Source organism: Pelodiscus sinensis, chromosome 28, assembly GCF_052426305.1.
Source record: "Pelodiscus sinensis isolate ZL-2025 chromosome 28, ASM5242630v1, whole genome shotgun sequence".
Classification (NCBI taxonomy): Eukaryota; Metazoa; Chordata; order Testudines; family Trionychidae; genus Pelodiscus; species Pelodiscus sinensis.
The window spans coordinates 12,079,269-12,095,428 of record NC_143079.1 but is presented as its reverse complement, the minus strand read 5'-3'; the positions used below and the strand labels follow the sequence as shown (position 1 = coordinate 12,095,428).

At 60.1% G+C, this 16,160-nt stretch overlaps 1 protein-coding gene across 1 annotated transcript; it reads left to right on the top strand.

Moving 5' to 3' along the window:
• Positions 1–1,577: 1,577 nt before the first annotated feature.
• Positions 1,578–5,436, top strand: LOC142820942 (neuropeptide Y receptor type 1-like). Its single transcript, XM_075910884.2, has one exon. It carries the CDS (start codon positions 2,227–2,229, stop codon positions 3,568–3,570), a length of 1,344 nt encoding a protein of 447 aa, XP_075766999.2. The 5' UTR covers positions 1,578–2,226; the 3' UTR covers positions 3,571–5,436.
• The last annotated feature ends 10,724 nt before the right edge of the window (positions 5,437–16,160 follow it).

The window sequence follows — 16,160 nt, the reverse complement described above, 5'->3', positions numbered from 1 at the left end:
CAGGGACCTGGCTGTACCCACCCCACCGCCCCCAGCTGCACATGGCCCAGGGCTGTGGCAGGGTCCGTGTGACACCCTGGGGAGCCCAGGGCTGGGTTTACAGGGGCTGCAGGGTCGGGGGGAGCCCAGGACTGGATGATCAGGAGATGTGAGTCCAGGGGAGCCTGGGGCTGGGGGAACGGGGGGGGGTGCCGTCGGGGGGAGCCTGTGGTGGGAGGATCGGGGGTTGCCGGTGGGGGGCAGCCCGTAGCAGGAGGATGGGGGAGGTGCCGGTCGGGGGGAGCCCATGGTGGGAGGATCGGGGGGTGCCGGGGGGGGGGTGGGGGGAACCCGGGCAGGAGGATCGGGGGGGTGCCGGTCGGAAGGAGCCGGGGGGGGGGGGGTGCCGGTCGGGGGGAGCCCGGGCGGGAGGATCGGGGGGTGCCGGTCGGGGGGAGGGGAACCCCTGCAGGAGGTGGGGGAGGAGCCGGGGGGGGGGGTGGGAGGATCGGGGGGTGCCGGTGGGGGGAACCCCTGGCAGGAGGATCGGGGGGTGCCGGTCGGAAGGAGCCGGGGGGGGGTGCCGGTCGGGGGGAGCCCGGGCGGGAGGATCGGGGGGAGCCCGGGCGGGAGGATCGGGGGGTGCCGGTCGGGGGGAGCCCGGGCGGGAGGATCGGGGGGTGCCGGTCGGGGGGGAGGAGCTGGGATGCGGTGGGGGCGCCTGCAGTTCGCGCGCCTCCTCCCTTCGCTCTGGAGACGCCCCCGCAGAGTCTCTGGCTGCTGGGGGAGCCCGGCTGGTGCCACCCCCCGAGCCGCCCCCCCGGACAGAGCCCCCCCTCCTGGGCGGGGCCCGGGGCGTCTCCGCGCCGCCTCCTGAGGGCCGGACCCCTCCCTCGGCAGCCCGGAGAGGGGCCAGACGCTGCAGCAGCGGCCGCGCGGAGCCGGAGCCTCCCGGACCCAGGTGAGGGGGCGGGGCCGGGGCCAGCCCAGAGTCGCTGCCCGGCTGGGGAGGGGGCGCTGGGCTGCAGACAGAGCCCCGCGTATCCCCCCGCGCATCCCCCCCCGCACTCTGAGCCGCGCGCATCCCCTCGCGCATCCCCCCTCACTCAGAGCCCCGCGCATCCCCCCCGCACTCTGAGCCGCGCGCATCCCCCCTCACTCAGAGCCCCGCGCATCCCCTCGCGCATCCCCCCTCACTCAGAGCCCCGCGCATCCCCCCCGCACTCAGAGCCCCGCGCATCCCCCCCGCACTCAGAGCCCCGCGCATCCCCCCCGCACTCAGAGCCCCGCGCATCCCCTCGCGCATCCCCCCCGCACTCAGAGCCCCGCGCATCCCCTCGCGCATCCCCCCCGCACTCAGAGCCCCGCGCATCCCCCCCGCACTCAGAGCCCCGCGCATCCCCCCCGCACTCAGAGCCCCGCGCATCCCCCCCGCACTCAGAGCCCCGCGCATCCCCTCGCGCATCCCCCCCGCACTCAGAGCCCCGCGCATCCCCTCGCGCATCCCCCCCCCCCCCCCCCGCAACTCAGAGCCCTGCGCATCCCCCCCCCCGCGCAGCCCCGCCCCCCCCGCCCCCCCCCCCCAGAGTCCTGCTCATGCCCCCCTCACAACAAGTCCCCAGGGCACACACTGCTCCCCTAGAGCGCCACGTATTCCCCCCTCACAGCGCTCTCCTTCCTGCACAGAGCTACACACTGACACACACCCGGCCTCCACACCACACACTCCGGGCCCTGCACACGCCCACGCACCCTCGCACACAGCTACACACACACAGCTCCCTTGTAGGCACAGAGCTACACACACACACACTCTCCCCCCTTCCCGCTGCCATCAGAGGCAGAGCAGGGCAGGTGTCTCCCTGGCACATGGCTCCGGGGGTGCCCAGGGAGGATGCCAGGCGATGGCACCGCACAGCTGACTTGGCCCACTCGGGTCATTCTGTGCCCACCTTTCCAGGCCCATTATGCTCTGTCCGGCACCATCTGGGGCTCCTTCCCGCTCCCCCACAAATGCTTTAACTCACCGGCCATTCCCTCCCTGCACTGGCCGGCCGTCGCCCGGCCCTGGCCCTCCGGCACCCCCTTCCCTCAGCCACTCACCCCTCAGAGCCCCCCCGGGAGTCCCCAGAAGTGGCTGGGGCACATGTGGGAGGGAGGGGGCGCTGCTTGGGCACACACAGGGCTCGGGCATGTGGGGGGCGCTGGACTTTGCAAAGCTGTAGAGGGATTCTGAGCTGCTAGGACATGGGGGACATCAGACCTGGCTCCAGGAGGCGCGGGAGGGAGCTTCGGGCCCATGGGGGGCTCTGGTGTGAGGCTGGGCAGCAGGTGGGCACGAGGCCCAGCTGGATGCCCTCATGGCGACACGCCCATGGTGCCACCCCCCAGCTGGTGTCCCCTGTCTTGCCAGGCTGGGACGCTGGGCGCAGAGGGCGACCCCTACCTGCGGCGCCGAGGATGGACGAGCTGCTGCAGCTGCTCTATCTGAATGTCTCCGGGCGGCTGGGCCTGGCCTGGGAGCAGGAGGGGCCGTGCGGCGCCTCGGTGGGGAACAGCACCCTGCTCATCGTGGCCTACAGCGCCCTGCTGGCCGTGGGGCTGGTGGGGAACCTCTGCCTGGTGGGCGCCATCGCCCGGCACAAGCAGCCCAGGAACGTCACCAGCATCTTCATCGCCAACCTGGCCTGCTCCGACCTGCTCATGAGCCTAGTCTGCCTGCCCGTCACCGTCATCTACACCCTCATGGACCGGTGGGTGCTGGGCGAGTTCCTGTGCAAGGCCAGCCCCTTCGCGCAGTGCGTCTCCGTCACCGTCTCCATCCTCTCGCTGGCCTGGATCGCCCTGGAGAGGCACCAGCTCATCACCAACCCCACCGGCTGGAGGCCGGGGGCCGGCCACGCCTACCTGGCCGTGAGCCTCACCTGGCTGGTGTCGGGCTGCATCTCCCTGCCCTTCCTGGCCTTCAGCGTCCTGACGGACGAGCCCTTCCGCAACCTCAGCCTGCCCTCGGGCGCCGGGGCCGGCCAGCTGGTGTGCGTGGAGAAGTGGCCGTCGGACGGGCACCGCCTGGCCTACACCACCTGCCTGCTGCTCTTCCAGTACTTCCTGCCCCTGCTGCTCATCCTGGCCTGCTACTGCCGCGTCTTCCTGCGCCTGCGCCGCCGGCGGGACATGCTGGAGCGGCCCAAGGACGGCGCCCGGGCCGCCAGCCACCGGCGGGTCAGCGTCATGCTGGCCTGCCTCGTGGCCGCCTTCGCCGCCTGCTGGCTGCCCCTGACCGTCTTCAACGCCCTGTACGACTGGGCCCACGAGCTGATCTCGGTGTGTCACCACAACCTCATCTTCTCCCTCTGCCACCTGGCGGCCATGGCCTCCACCTGCATCAACCCCCTGCTCTACGGCTTCCTCAACAGCAACTTCCAGCAGGAGCTCAAGGCCCTGCTCGCCCGCTGCAGCTGCCCGGCGGGGAAGGACGCCTACGAGAGCTTCCCACTCTCCACGGTCAGCACCGAGCTCTCCAAGGCCTCGCTGCGCAGCGGGGGGGTGCCGCCCTCGCCCAGCGGCCACACGCCCTCCCCGCACGTCTAGGGCAGGCTGGGGGATCCCGCCAGAGCCCGGCCACGGGGCTCCCACACTCCCCAGGCCCCCGGCAAGGTGCGCGAGGCCCCGAGAGCCCAGCGCTAGCGCCATAGCTCGGGCCTGGGGGTGCCAAGGGCTGCACTGCAGGGCGTTTGGCCCTTCACCTCCTTGCCCACCGCGTTCGGAGGGGCTGATCACACTTGGCTGCTCGCGGCTCCGGCCTGCTGGGGAGGGTGAAACGGGCCCGCAGTCCTGGCCCAGCAGGTTTTCAGGGGTGCGCGACCCCCCAATGGGGCCGTTGCCAGGCTGGGAGATTCCAGCTCTCGGCCACCAGAGCTGCAGCCACTGGGGCAAATAGAAACGGTCCCAGGTGCATTTCGAGAACAGCGGGTCCCAGGCTCCGGCACAGCTACTCAGCAGCTCATGGACTTGTGCTCACGTGTACCTGGGGCCTTAGCACCTGCTTGGAGTCCTCTGAGAACTCTGCCCCTGGGCGCAGGGTGGCACCCAGGGCCCCGGATTCCCCCAAGCCGGACGCGCCGAACTGACGGGGCTTCCGAGAGAGGAGGAGGAGCTGGCTGAACTTGCGAGCTGGCGCCGTGGGATGGAGCCGAAGTGGTGGGCTGGGCTTGCTGGGGGCGGGGGGAGTTAATTCCGTTCTGTTCTCAAAGCCACGCCACAGCGTGCGGGGCCCGGCCACAGGTGGGCTACGAACCCTGGAGAGGACTGGCAGGGTCCCACGAGATGCCTCGTGCCAGGGCTGCGAAGGAGCCGGGGCCCCACCACCACCAGGAGAGCAGACTCATCCCCTTGCTGGCCAGGAGCCCAGGCGGCCCCCCACTTTCTGCTGCAGCAGCCGCCGGGCTCCTGGGCCACGTGACCAGCTTCTCCTCTGCCCACTTGTGAGAGCTCGCTGGTCGTTCTGCGCTGGCTCCGGCTCGCTGCCCCCGGGGCGTAGCCGGCACTTTCCTGTCCTCATTCCCGCCCAGCTGAGTGTCCGATGTCGCCTGCTCGTCGCACGTGCCTGTCTCCTGCCGCAGTGCTGAGCGCGGGGCCGGCTGTGGCAAACGGTCCGTGCTCCTCGCCCGCCTGTAAATACGTATCCTGCCGAAACGCCTTGACTGCAGCCCGGGGATGAAATCTGAGTAATTCCCTTGAACTCCCAGGGCAGGTGCCCCAGGGTGCCACAGCCTGCCTGCTGGACACCTGTGTGCCAGGGACGGTCACCAGCCACACCAGGTCTCTTCTCCACTGGAGGGGGGCTGGGGGAAGCAAATCGACCCCCTTTAAACGATGCTCCGCAGCTCTCTGCACGTGGGCATTTAAGCACCTTCTCCCATCAGCCTCCTCCCAACCTTTCGTGTTCCCCTCACCTGGCCCACGAGCCACGAGCACCCAGGAAGTGACGTGTTTCAAGTAGATTTGGAACCCAAAGAGTGGCCATTCCTGGATGGAATTAGTATCAACCAGACTGCCAAAGCAACAAGGGGCCCAGGGCACCGGTACAGACGGACACTCGGACCATGACATACGCTTTCATGAGTTGCAATTCCCTTGGCCAGATGCAAGGGCAATCAGCAAAAGAAACAGATTGTGGGGATACAGAGGCGGGAGTGTTATATTTTGGGAGAGAACAGCTGACATAGTTAGCTAAGACTCTTGCCATTACAGTACTATTTATGGAGAATGTTAAAGAGCAGCTGCTACCGTTAGACATTTTAAAAATCAGCTGGTCCAGATAACCTGCAGCCAAGAGTTTTAAAAGAGCTGCCGGAGGAGTTTGCTAGGCCTTTAATGCTGCTTTTCAGTAACTCTTGGAACAGTGGAGACATTCTGGAAGATAGCTAATGTAGCAGTATTAAAATGTAAACAAGATGCCCAGGTAATTAAAGGCCTGCCATCTGACATCAGTCCTGGGTAAGATTATGGAGTGGCCCATACAGAACTTGATTAAAGGAAGTTTCTGTGACTAATGCCAGTCCACATGGGTTTACAGACCCTAGAGCCTGTCAGTCACTTGGTAGCTTTTTTTGGTGAGATTACACATTTGGGTGCCAAAGGAAATTGTGGTGCTGTCACGCACTTAGACTTCCCTGTGGTGTTCGGCTGGGTCCCCACTGACAATAGACTGATATAAAATTATCAGCAACACACTGCTGGGATTGGAAACGGGCTAAGTGACAAAATGCAATTAATGGGAATTGTCCGTGCATGGGCGTGTTTCCAGCAGGGCTCTGCGGGGAGGGGGGAGGTTCTGGGCGTGTTTTCAGCGGGGCTCTGCAAGGGGGGGGGGTCCTTGCCATGTAACAATTTGACAGATGAGCTGAAAGAAACAGAAATCAGCCCTAGGACAGCTGCCGATAACCCCCTGACTGGGGCGTGCTAAATGGCAGAGGGCCAGTCAGTGATCCAGAGCTGAGCGCACGCAGCCGGCAGCAGCAATGTGTATGTCTGGGAACAGAGAGTCAGACGCACGGCCAGGCTGGGGAGAGGGACGCCGAACAACATTTCGGGGGCCCGGTGGAGACTCGGTGGAATACGAGCTCCCGATGCAGAGCTGGGGCCAAAAGGGCCAATGTGAGCCGCGAGCGGAGAGGCGCTTTGCCTGTGTGGGGCCCTGGGGCAGCCGCAGCTGGGGTCCCGCGCCGGCTCTGGGCCCACCGCGCAGGAAGGATGCGGCTAAGCTGCCGAGGGGCGTTCGAGAGCCAGGGCAGAGCTGGCAGCTGGGAAGTGCTCGATGGGTTAGCGCAGCACAGGCCGGGGGGGGGGGACTGGATCAGTCTGCATGCAGTTCCATGGGCCCCTCCGCCTGGCCAAGGAAGGGCCCCCCCCCCCCGACTCAACCAATCCAGCCTGGCCCCAAGGCGTGAGTCCCCCAGTGGCCGTTCTGAACCCAGATGGGCTGGTTTCTCACAGGTCTGTGCTGGGGGCAGGGCTGCTGGAATGGACGGGGGGAGAGGCTAGGAGCTGCTGAACCACACTGGAAACACCAGATCAAATGGCAGCCCTACAAGCCAGGGTGCTACAGCTCCCCCCCCCCCCCCACCCTGCTCCAGCACCTCTGGCTAGGGGCAGCTGGGGGAGGGTCAGACCAGACGCGACTGTCCAGGAAGAAGCTTGCAGCAAGGGATCCGGGGGCCCACAAGCTACATGTGAGTCACCAGCTGCAAAAAAGCAAAGAGCATTCTGGGAGGCATGAACAGGAGCGTGGCAGCCAGACCCGAGGAGTCGTTCTTCCGCTCTGCGCCGTGCTGCGCTCACTGGGCCTCGGCTGGAGGACTGTGGCCAGGTCTGGGCACCACGTTTCAGGCCAGCTGTGGAGAAACTGGAGAGGGGCCAGAGAAGAGCCGCAAGACTGAGTGAAGGGCTAGAAGACGCCCCGGGCGGGAAGAGTGAAAGAACGGGGCTTGTTGAGTCTGGAAAGGAGCAGACAGAGGGGACAGGAGAGCGGTTTTCACGTCCCTAAAAGGGTGTCATAAGGAGCAATGCAAAAAATTGTTCTCCTGGGCCTCTGAGGACAGGACAAGGAGCAAGGGGCTTAAACTGCGGCCGGGGAGGTTGAGGTTGGACATTAGGAAAAACGTCCTATCGGGGGGTGAAACACGGGACTAATTTGCCCAGGGAGGCTGTGGAATCGCCGTCACTGGGGATATCGTAGAGCAGGCTGGACAGACCCTGCCAGGGACGGTCTAGCTGCTGCTGGGTCCTGCCGGGACTGGACTCGCCTCGAGGGCCCTGCCAGTTGTCGGATTCTCTCACCACAATGATCCTTCTTGCCCAGGAACTCTGTGACCTCTAAGGCTGGTGCCCTTGCTGCTGGGTGCCCGTGGGGGCAGCTGCTGGATTTACGTAGGCTCCCCTCCTCCAACACTCTAGGCCCCTGCCTGGGGCACCGGCAGCTCGAGTGTCTGTGCAAGTGAAACACGAGGCTGCTGAGCGAGCCGTGCGCCAGGGAACCCAGTCCTGGTGAAAGCTGTGCTGGTGCCATCGCACGAGAGGCCCTTACACGTGGAGAGAGGAGGTTGACTCCAACATGTGGCTCAGACAGGTCTCTGGGCATGACCAATCTCGCGGGGCCTAGCCTGGGGGAGCTACCAAGAGGTCTGGGAGCCAGGCGGCAGAAGGTGCCCTGGGCTTGAGGCCTTGGGGTGGAGCAGCAGGCGGCTGGGAGAGGACAGGCTGGAGGCCCGGGGGCTCCCCCCCCCCCCAGGAAATCAGCAGCTCCCCCCCCCCCAGAAGCTGCCTGGTCCCATCCAGCCAGGGCAAGTTGCCAAAGGATCTGGGCCCCACCACACTGGGGGGGGGGGGGGACATGCTGCAGAGAGCTCTGCCCCAGCTCCTGCCTCCCTGGGAGATGCAGCCAGACATGGTCCCACCCCAGCCCAAGCCTCTAGTCTCCATAGTGAGGGTCGCCAGGGAAACGGTGCCGTTTCTATAGCAACTATGTGCTCTGCTCTCCCTGCCAAGGGCCAGCTAGAGACAAGAACTGTGGGTGGGGGACAGCTGTGAAGTGGGTACGGGGGGAGGGCCCTCACTGGGCCTGTGGAACCAGCCCTGGGTACCCCAAGCAAGGCAGCCCAGATCCTGGGTGCCTCTGCCCAGGAGCTACCCAACGGCCTTGCCCCAGGTCTGACGGGGTGACTCATGAGCCAGGCTGGCCCAATCCACCCCGGGATGCCAGTGAGGCTGGGCTGCTCCCATCCCCCTCGCCGTGCACAAGCCAGCAGTGCATGCTACCCACTAGGCCACACTCTCCCTCCATGGTGGCTAAGCCCCTTTGGGATATTGGGCTAAGCAGGAACGGGGTTCATCTTCTGAGGAAGGGGAAGAGAGTATTTAGATTAAACTGGCTAACCTAGGGAGGAGGCTTCAAACTAGGGTTTGATGGGAACAGGTGACCAAAACTCACAGGTAAGTGAAAAACATGGAGACTTGGGAGATGGCTCAGAAATAGGAGGGAGCGTGGGCTATAACAGCAGAGATAAAGGAGGGACAAGGAAGAACTGGGAGGCATAATCAAATCAGTGTCTTAGATGCCTGTATACAAAAACAAGGAGTATGGGGAATAAGCAGGAAGAACGTGAAGTCCTAATAAATAAACACAGCTCTGACATAGTTGGTATCACAGAGACCTGGTGGGATAACAACACTATTGGAATATAGGTATAGAGGGGTACAGCTGACTCAGGAAGGCTAGGCAGGGAAAATATGGGGGAGGTGTTGCTTTATATATTAAAAATATACAGACTTGGACTGAGGTGGAGATGGATGTAGGAGACAGATGTGTTGAGTCTCTGGGTTAGGTTAAAAGAGGTAAAAAACAAGGGTGATGTCATGCTAGGGGTCTACTACAGGCCACCTACCCAGGCAGAAGAGGTGGATGAGGCTTTTTTTAAACAACTCACAAAATCATTCAAAGTGCAGGATTTGGTGGTGATGGGGGACTTCAACTATCCAGACACATGTAGGGAAACTAACACAGCAGGGCACAGATTAGCCAGTAAGTTCTTTGACTGCATTGGAGACAAATTTTTATTTCAGAAGGTTGAAAAAGCTACCGGGGGGAAGCTGTTCTAGATTTGATTTTAACAAATAGGGAGGAACTGGTTGAGAATTTGAACGTGGAAGGCAGCTTGAGTGAAAGTGATCACGAAACCATAGAGTTCCTGATTCTAAGGAACGGTAGGAGGGAGAACAGCAAAATAGAGACAATGGATTTCAGGAAGGCGGATTTTGGGAAGCTCAGAGAGCTGATAGGTAAGGTCCCATGGGAAGCAAGACTGAGGGGAAAAACAACTGAAGAGAGTGGGCAGTTTTTCAAAGGGACATTACTAAGGGCCCAAAAGCAAGCTATTCCGCTGCGTAGGAAAGATGGAAATATGGCAAAAGACCAGCTTGGCTTAACCAGGAGATCTTGCATGATCTAAAAATCAAAAAGGAGTCTCATAAAAAGTGGAAACTAGGTCAAATTACAAAGGCTGAATATAAGCAAACAAGACAGGTATGCAGGGGCAAAATTAGAAAGGCAAAGGCACAAAACGTTTGGCAATGTTCTACAAATATAATAGAAGCAACAGGAAGACCAAGGACAGGGTAGGCCTGTTGCTCAGTGAGGAGGGAGAAACAGTAACAGGAAACTTGGAAATGGCAGAGGTGCTTAATGACGTCTTTGTTTCGGTTTTCACCAAGAAGTTTGATGGTGACGGGATGCCTAACATAGTGAATACTAGTGGAAATGAAGCAAGTTTAGAAGTTAAAATACAAAAAAAAAGAACAAGTTAAAAATCACTTCGAAATGTTAGATGTCTGCGAGTCACCAGGGCCTGATGAAATGCATCCCAGAATACTCCAGGAGCCGATAGAGGAGGTATCTGAGCCTTTAGCTATCATCTTTGAAAAGTCATGGAAGACAGGAGAGATTCCAAAAGACTGGAAAAGGGCAAATCTAGTGCCCATCTATAAAGAGGGAAATAAGAACAACCCGGGAAACTACAGACCAGTCAGTTTAACTTCTGTGCCAGGGAAGATAATGGAGCAAATAATTAAGGAATCCATCTGCAAACACCTGGGCTACAGCTACACTGGCAGCTTCTTGTGCAAAAACTGTTTTGCGGAAGAGTTCTTGGGCAAAAAGACTTCCACAAGAGCACGTCTACACTGGCATGTGCTTTTGCACAAGTGCGGATGCTCTCTTGCACAAGAAAGCTCTGGTGACCATTTCTTTCTTGCACAAGAAATTCATGTTGCCTGTCTACTCTGCCCTCTTGTGGAAGAGCTCTTGTGCAAGAGGGCTTATTCCTCGTGGGGAGAGGAATAACTCTTCCAGAAGAAGCCCTGTTTTCCAACGCTGGACTGTACATTTACTTGCGCTAGAACGTGCGCGCAGTGTAGACAGCAGGCAAGTTTTTACAGCCGTTCTTGCGCAAGAAGCTGCAGGTGTAGACATAACCCTGGAAGATAATAAGGTGATAGGTGACAGCCAGCAGGGATTTGTGAAGAACAAATCATGTCAAACCAATCTGATAGCTTTCTTTGATAGGCTAACGAGCCTTGTGGAGAAGGGAGAAGCGGTGGATGTGATATAGCTAGACTTTAGTAAAGCATGTGATACAGTCTCGCATGGCCTTATCAATAAACTAGGGAAAAGCAATGTAGATGGGGCTACTATAATGTGGGTGCATTACCGGCTGGATAACCGTACTCAGAGAGTAGTTATTAATGGTGCACAATCCTGCTGGAAGGGCATAATAAGTGGGGTTCCACAGGGGTCTGTTTTGGGACCGGTTCTGTTCAATATCTTCAGCAGTTTAGATATTGGCATAGAGAGAGAGGACACTTAATAAGTTTGCAGATGATCCCAAGCGGGGAGGGGCTGCAACTGCTTTGGAGGATAGGCTCATAATTCAAAACGATCTGGGCAAACTGGAGAAATGGTCTGACGTAAACAGGATGAAGTTTAATAAGGACAAATGCAAAGTGCTCCACTTAGGAAGGTACAGTCAGTTTCACTCATACAGAATGGGAAGTGACTGTCTAGGAAGGAGTCCGGCAGAAAGGGATTGAGGGGTCATAGCGGACCACAAGAGAAACATGAGTCAGCAGCGTGACGCTGCATGAGCAGGAGTGTTGTGAGCAAGACACAAGAAGTCGTTCTTCCGCTCTGCTCTGCGCTGGTTAGGCCTTAGCTGGAATCTTGTGTCCAGTTCTGGGCACCGCATTTCAAGAAGGATGTGGAGAAATTGAAGAAGGTCCAGAGAAGAGCAACAAGAATGATTAAAGGTCTAGAGAACATGAGCTGTGAGGGAAGGCTGAAAAAATTGGGCTTGTTTAGTTTGGAAAAGAAAAGACCGAGGGGGGACATGGTAGCAGTTTTCAGATATCTAAAAGGGTGTCACAAGGAGGAGGGGGGAATCTTGTTCTCCTTGGACAAGCAGCAATGCGCTTAAACTGCAGCAAGTGAGGTTTAGGTTGGACATTAGGAAAAACTTCCTGCCTGTCCGGGCGGTGAAACACTGGGATAAGTTGCCTGGGGGGTTGTGGAATCTCCGTCTCTGGAGATATTGAAGAGCAGGTTGGACAGACACTGCCAGGGATGGTCTAGACCAGGGCTACTCAACAAGCGGCTCATGGGCTATTTGCCGCCTGCAGGTGGGAGCTAAGACAAACAAGCAGTCAATAGAATGGTCAATAGAATGGTCTTCTGCTGAGATGCATTTTAGTAGTTACATTCCTGGACTGTCATTGCTCATTAAAAGCAATGGAATGGAAATCGGATAACTGTTGCATTTTATTAATCTTAGCAGAACTGACTTAAATGGGGCCTGCATGTTGTGTAGTCCTGCTCTGATCTTTATATTCATGCCCATCAGAGTGAAAGCTATTTGCATAGTTGAATATATACGCAACCCCATTAAGTTGTGGCCCTCGGCACGTGCTAAGAGTATCATTGGGGCCCCCGAGCCCTCCAGAAGTTGAATAGCCCTGCTCTAGACAGTGCTGGGTCCTGCCATGAGGGCAGGGACTGGAATTGATGGGCTCTCGAGGTTCCTTCCAGTTCTGGTACAGGCGACCCTGCATTTACAACCTAACTGGTTCCTGGAGAACAGTTGTAAGTCAAGTTGTCGTAAGTTGAGGCCTTATTTCCCATAGGTGCAATGCTATAAATGACGGTTCCGTTCCTGGAAACCCATTTCATAGCCTAAAAATACCAACACTGACTATGGAAATGGAGGAAAACTAAACTAAATAGTTCAAATAATGCACAAAAATAACGACAAGGTGAAGATGCATGTAGGTCAAGCAGCAGCTGCAGACGGGTGAGTCTGACTGACCTTGTGGCTGTGTCTAGACTGGCAAATTTTTCCGCAATTTGCGGAAAAACTTGCCAGCTGTCTACACTGGCCGCTTGAATTTCCGCAAGAACACTGACGATCTCATGTAAGAAATCAGTGCTTATTGCGGAAATACTGTGCTGCTCCTGTTTGGGCAAAAGTCCTTTTGTGCAAAAGGGCCAGTGTAGACCGCAGAGATTTGTTTTGCGCAAAAAAGCCCCGATGGCGAAAATGGCGATCGGGGCTTTTTTGCACAAAAGCGCGTCTAGATTTGCATGGACACTTCCACAAAAAGTGCTTTTGCGGAAAAGCGTCCGTGCCAATCTAGACGCTCTTTTCTATGAATGCTTTTAACGTTAAAAGCATTTGCGGAAAATCATGCCAGTCTAGACATCGCCTGTGTGTTTCCTGTTTTGGGTTGATGTGTGGCGTCTGCGTCGTACGCTGTTGTAAATACGAGCTGCGGACGTAAATTGGGGGGGGTTAGGAGCTATCTTGCATGAAAAAAATGGTTGTAAATGCGGAGGGTTGTACGTCGGGGGTTGCCTGCATTCTGTGATTCTATATGGGCATGCAGCTGGACTCCACTCCCCAGCCAAGGTGCAGGGCTGCCCACAAGCCCCGGGGGGCTGGCAAAGACCCTGAGCCAGTGAACATCGGCCAGAGTCCGACACCTACGTACCAGAGAGTTGACTGCCACAAAGGCCAAGGCCCGGGCAGAGCAGGGAACCAGACCAGGCCCCAGTATGGCAGGCCCTGTTCCATCCCCACCTCTGCTCTCCGCCAGGGCCGTGTCTGGGTCACGCTGAGCGTCACTTGGGATCTGTGCCTGGGACCTGCACTCCCCTGCACTGGCAGCCCGGTCCTGGGGCTGAGACCCGCGCCTGCGGGGAGATCTCAGCATGGCCGTGGGCTTGAAGTGCCTCCTGCTTGTGAGAACCCTCTGGCCTTGTCGCCTGTCCCGAGCCCCTGCCTCTGCCTCCTCCACGGAGCCTCACGAGCCTGGCGACCACGGTGACGCTGCTCCCCACGTTCGTGATGGACACGGGCCTGGCTCTCACCTGGTGTGACCCATCGCTGGCGAGGCTGGAACCCTGGCGGTGCATGTTCTGCTGGCTGCATGTGCTGTGCCTGGCGGGGGGGAGCATAACCCTGTTTGCTGATCTCCACATCTAAGGGAGGGCCCTTCCTGGGACTTAAGGACCTGAACGGCCCAGTTCTGGACCAATGAGCTGTGAATGGACCTGCTTTTCCTGGGAGCCTGGACTCTGGCTGGTCCTAGTGCTGGAATCCATCTTGAATTTGGGACTTTCCCACGGGGGAGGGGAAGGAGGCAACTGAATAAAGGCTCCTGCCCCGGGGAAAGTCTATCTAAGGTGAGGGAAGCAAACAAGGATGGTCTCTAGCTGGCTTCACAGCCTGCCCCCAGCAAACACAAGGGCTGGAGAACTGCCAGCCCCAGGCCCCAGCAGCCAGTGTCGGGGTGAGAAGACTGGCCCGGGGGTGAGAGGCTGTTCGTGGGCGTTTTGTTTTGCTTAGTAACTTACGTTGATCTGTCTCTTCGGGGGGAGCCGAGCGAGTCTGCACAGAGAAAACGATCGAGGTGGCACTTCCTAGACTCACGGAACATGGCGATGGGAGCGCGGGCGAGTCCTCTGGAGAAGTGGGCGGTGCCCACGGAAGCTCACGATCCCATGGACGTGGTGTGAGTCCAGACGTGCGAGCGGCCCATGGGCTGTCCGATCTGTCTCTCGTCACTGGACACCACTTTGCACACTTCACAGAGTCCCTGGTTTGTCAGTAACCCGGGGAGATGACGGTTACCGGGGGCGCGTCTCTTGCACTGGTGAAAGCGGTGACAAGTTGTGAGCTCCCTGCGTCTGAACGCTGGAGCTGTGCCCGGGCTCTGCTCCCGCTGGGCTCTCAGGTTCCTGGACTGAGCCTTCCCGGAGCAGAGCCTCTCTCGGTGTCTGTGCTGCTCTGCTGTGGGCAGTGACCCCAACTCTGCCAGCGCCGGGGGAGACGAGGGCCGGTCTCGGCAGGATGGGTGGGCTCAGTCCCCCTAAGCTGCACAGCTTCCTACTAAGCCCCATGCAGGAGGGGGCTGCAGCAGGGAGAGAACTTTGGCAAGAGTCCAAGTCCCCCCCAGTCCTTGCATCTGATCAGGGGGAAATTCCCTCCTGACGCTGCCCAGGGCACCAGGGAGAGCTGGGGGGGGGAGGGGGGGCAAGACCCAGCCACACGCCGAGACAGAGTGCTCGGAACCACCCCTCTCCCAGCGGAGAAGACAGGGATTAACCCCCCCTCCCCCCCAATAGGGGACCTTCCTGACCCCTGCTGGCAGTAGGAACCAGGCTTGCTTTACCCACTAGGCCACGCTTCCTCTGCCACCAAGGCTCCCTGTGGCACGTGCATGCTATTCATATTCCTCCCTCAGCTTTCATGTTAACCCCTCGCGTTCAGCACAGCTGGGCGGCAGCTCTGCTCCCGCCACGCACGCCCCATGCACGGGCTCCGTGCGCCGCACGCGCGCTGGGCCTGGCCCAAAACCTGGGCACAAGTGCTGGCTGGGGGGAGGAGGGGGACACTAGCAGAGGGCCGGCTGCACCGAGCACTGCTCCGGGCAAGCCTGCGGCCAGGACCCCGGCCCACTGGGAATCCCCATGTGCCCGGCCAGCACTGGAGGCTGGCGCCCTCTAGTGGCTGGTCCCCGGCATCGCACGCTGCTTCCCCCCCTGCCGCCCTGGGCTCAAGCAAGCGACTGTCCTGGCAGAGGGGACCCGGGTGCGGCCTCCGTGGGGCAGGGATGGGACAGAAATGTGAGAGCCACGCTGTTGCCATAGGAATAGGCTCCTTGGGGCGATGCTACCAGTGCTGCCAGGCTGGGGCGAGTCCCTGGTGCGCGAGCCCAGGAGCTGGGAGGAAGTGGAGATTCTCTGTAATACTTGTAGGAAGCCTGTGTGAGCCTCAGTTTCCCCAGCTGCTGCTCTACTCTTGGGGGGCACCCAGCTGTCCTTTCTGGCTCAGCTCCCCAGCAGGGGAGACCAGACAGCGGCGAATCCCACCCCCGGGACATCAAACTCTGGCAACGCCGCCTCTCAGCACCCCAGCTCGGGACACGGGAGGAGCTACGCGTGGGCTGCGGGAACCCCGGGGGCACCTGGACTAGTACAAAGAGAAACCTCCCCCTGCAGCGGCCCCTGCTAGGACCCGCCCAGGACCAGAGGTGAGTGGCCCGGGGGGCTTAGGGGCAGGGTCCATTCACCCTGGTCCCGTGGCAGGTCCCAGCCGGGGCAGCTGCAGGGGAAGTCCAAAGGCCGCACTGGCCCTGCTCATGCCTGCGCCCAGCTGGGGGAGCAGGGAGAAATAGGGGGGAGGGCTCCCCGGTGGGGTCTGTAGCGAGTGGCTGTGGCACCCTCCAAACCATGACACAGGCACTGGGGGAAGGTGGCACCCAAATCACTGGCGCCAGGACGATCTAGGCTGAAGCCTGCCCCAGCTGCTGGGCTTACGGGAGCCAGCTCATGTGCGGGGCGTGGCACGGCGCCACCGCCCTCCCCGCTTCCCGCGTGGCACGGCACCACCGCCCTCCCCGCTTCCCGCGTGGCACGGCGCCACCGCCCTCCCCGCTTCCCGCGTGGCACGGCGCCACCGCCCTCCCCGCTTCCCCCCGCGTGGCACGGCGCCACCGCCCTCCCCGCTTCCCCCCGCGTGGCACGGCGCCACCGCCCTCCCCGCTTCCCCCCGCGTGGCACGGCGCCACCGCCC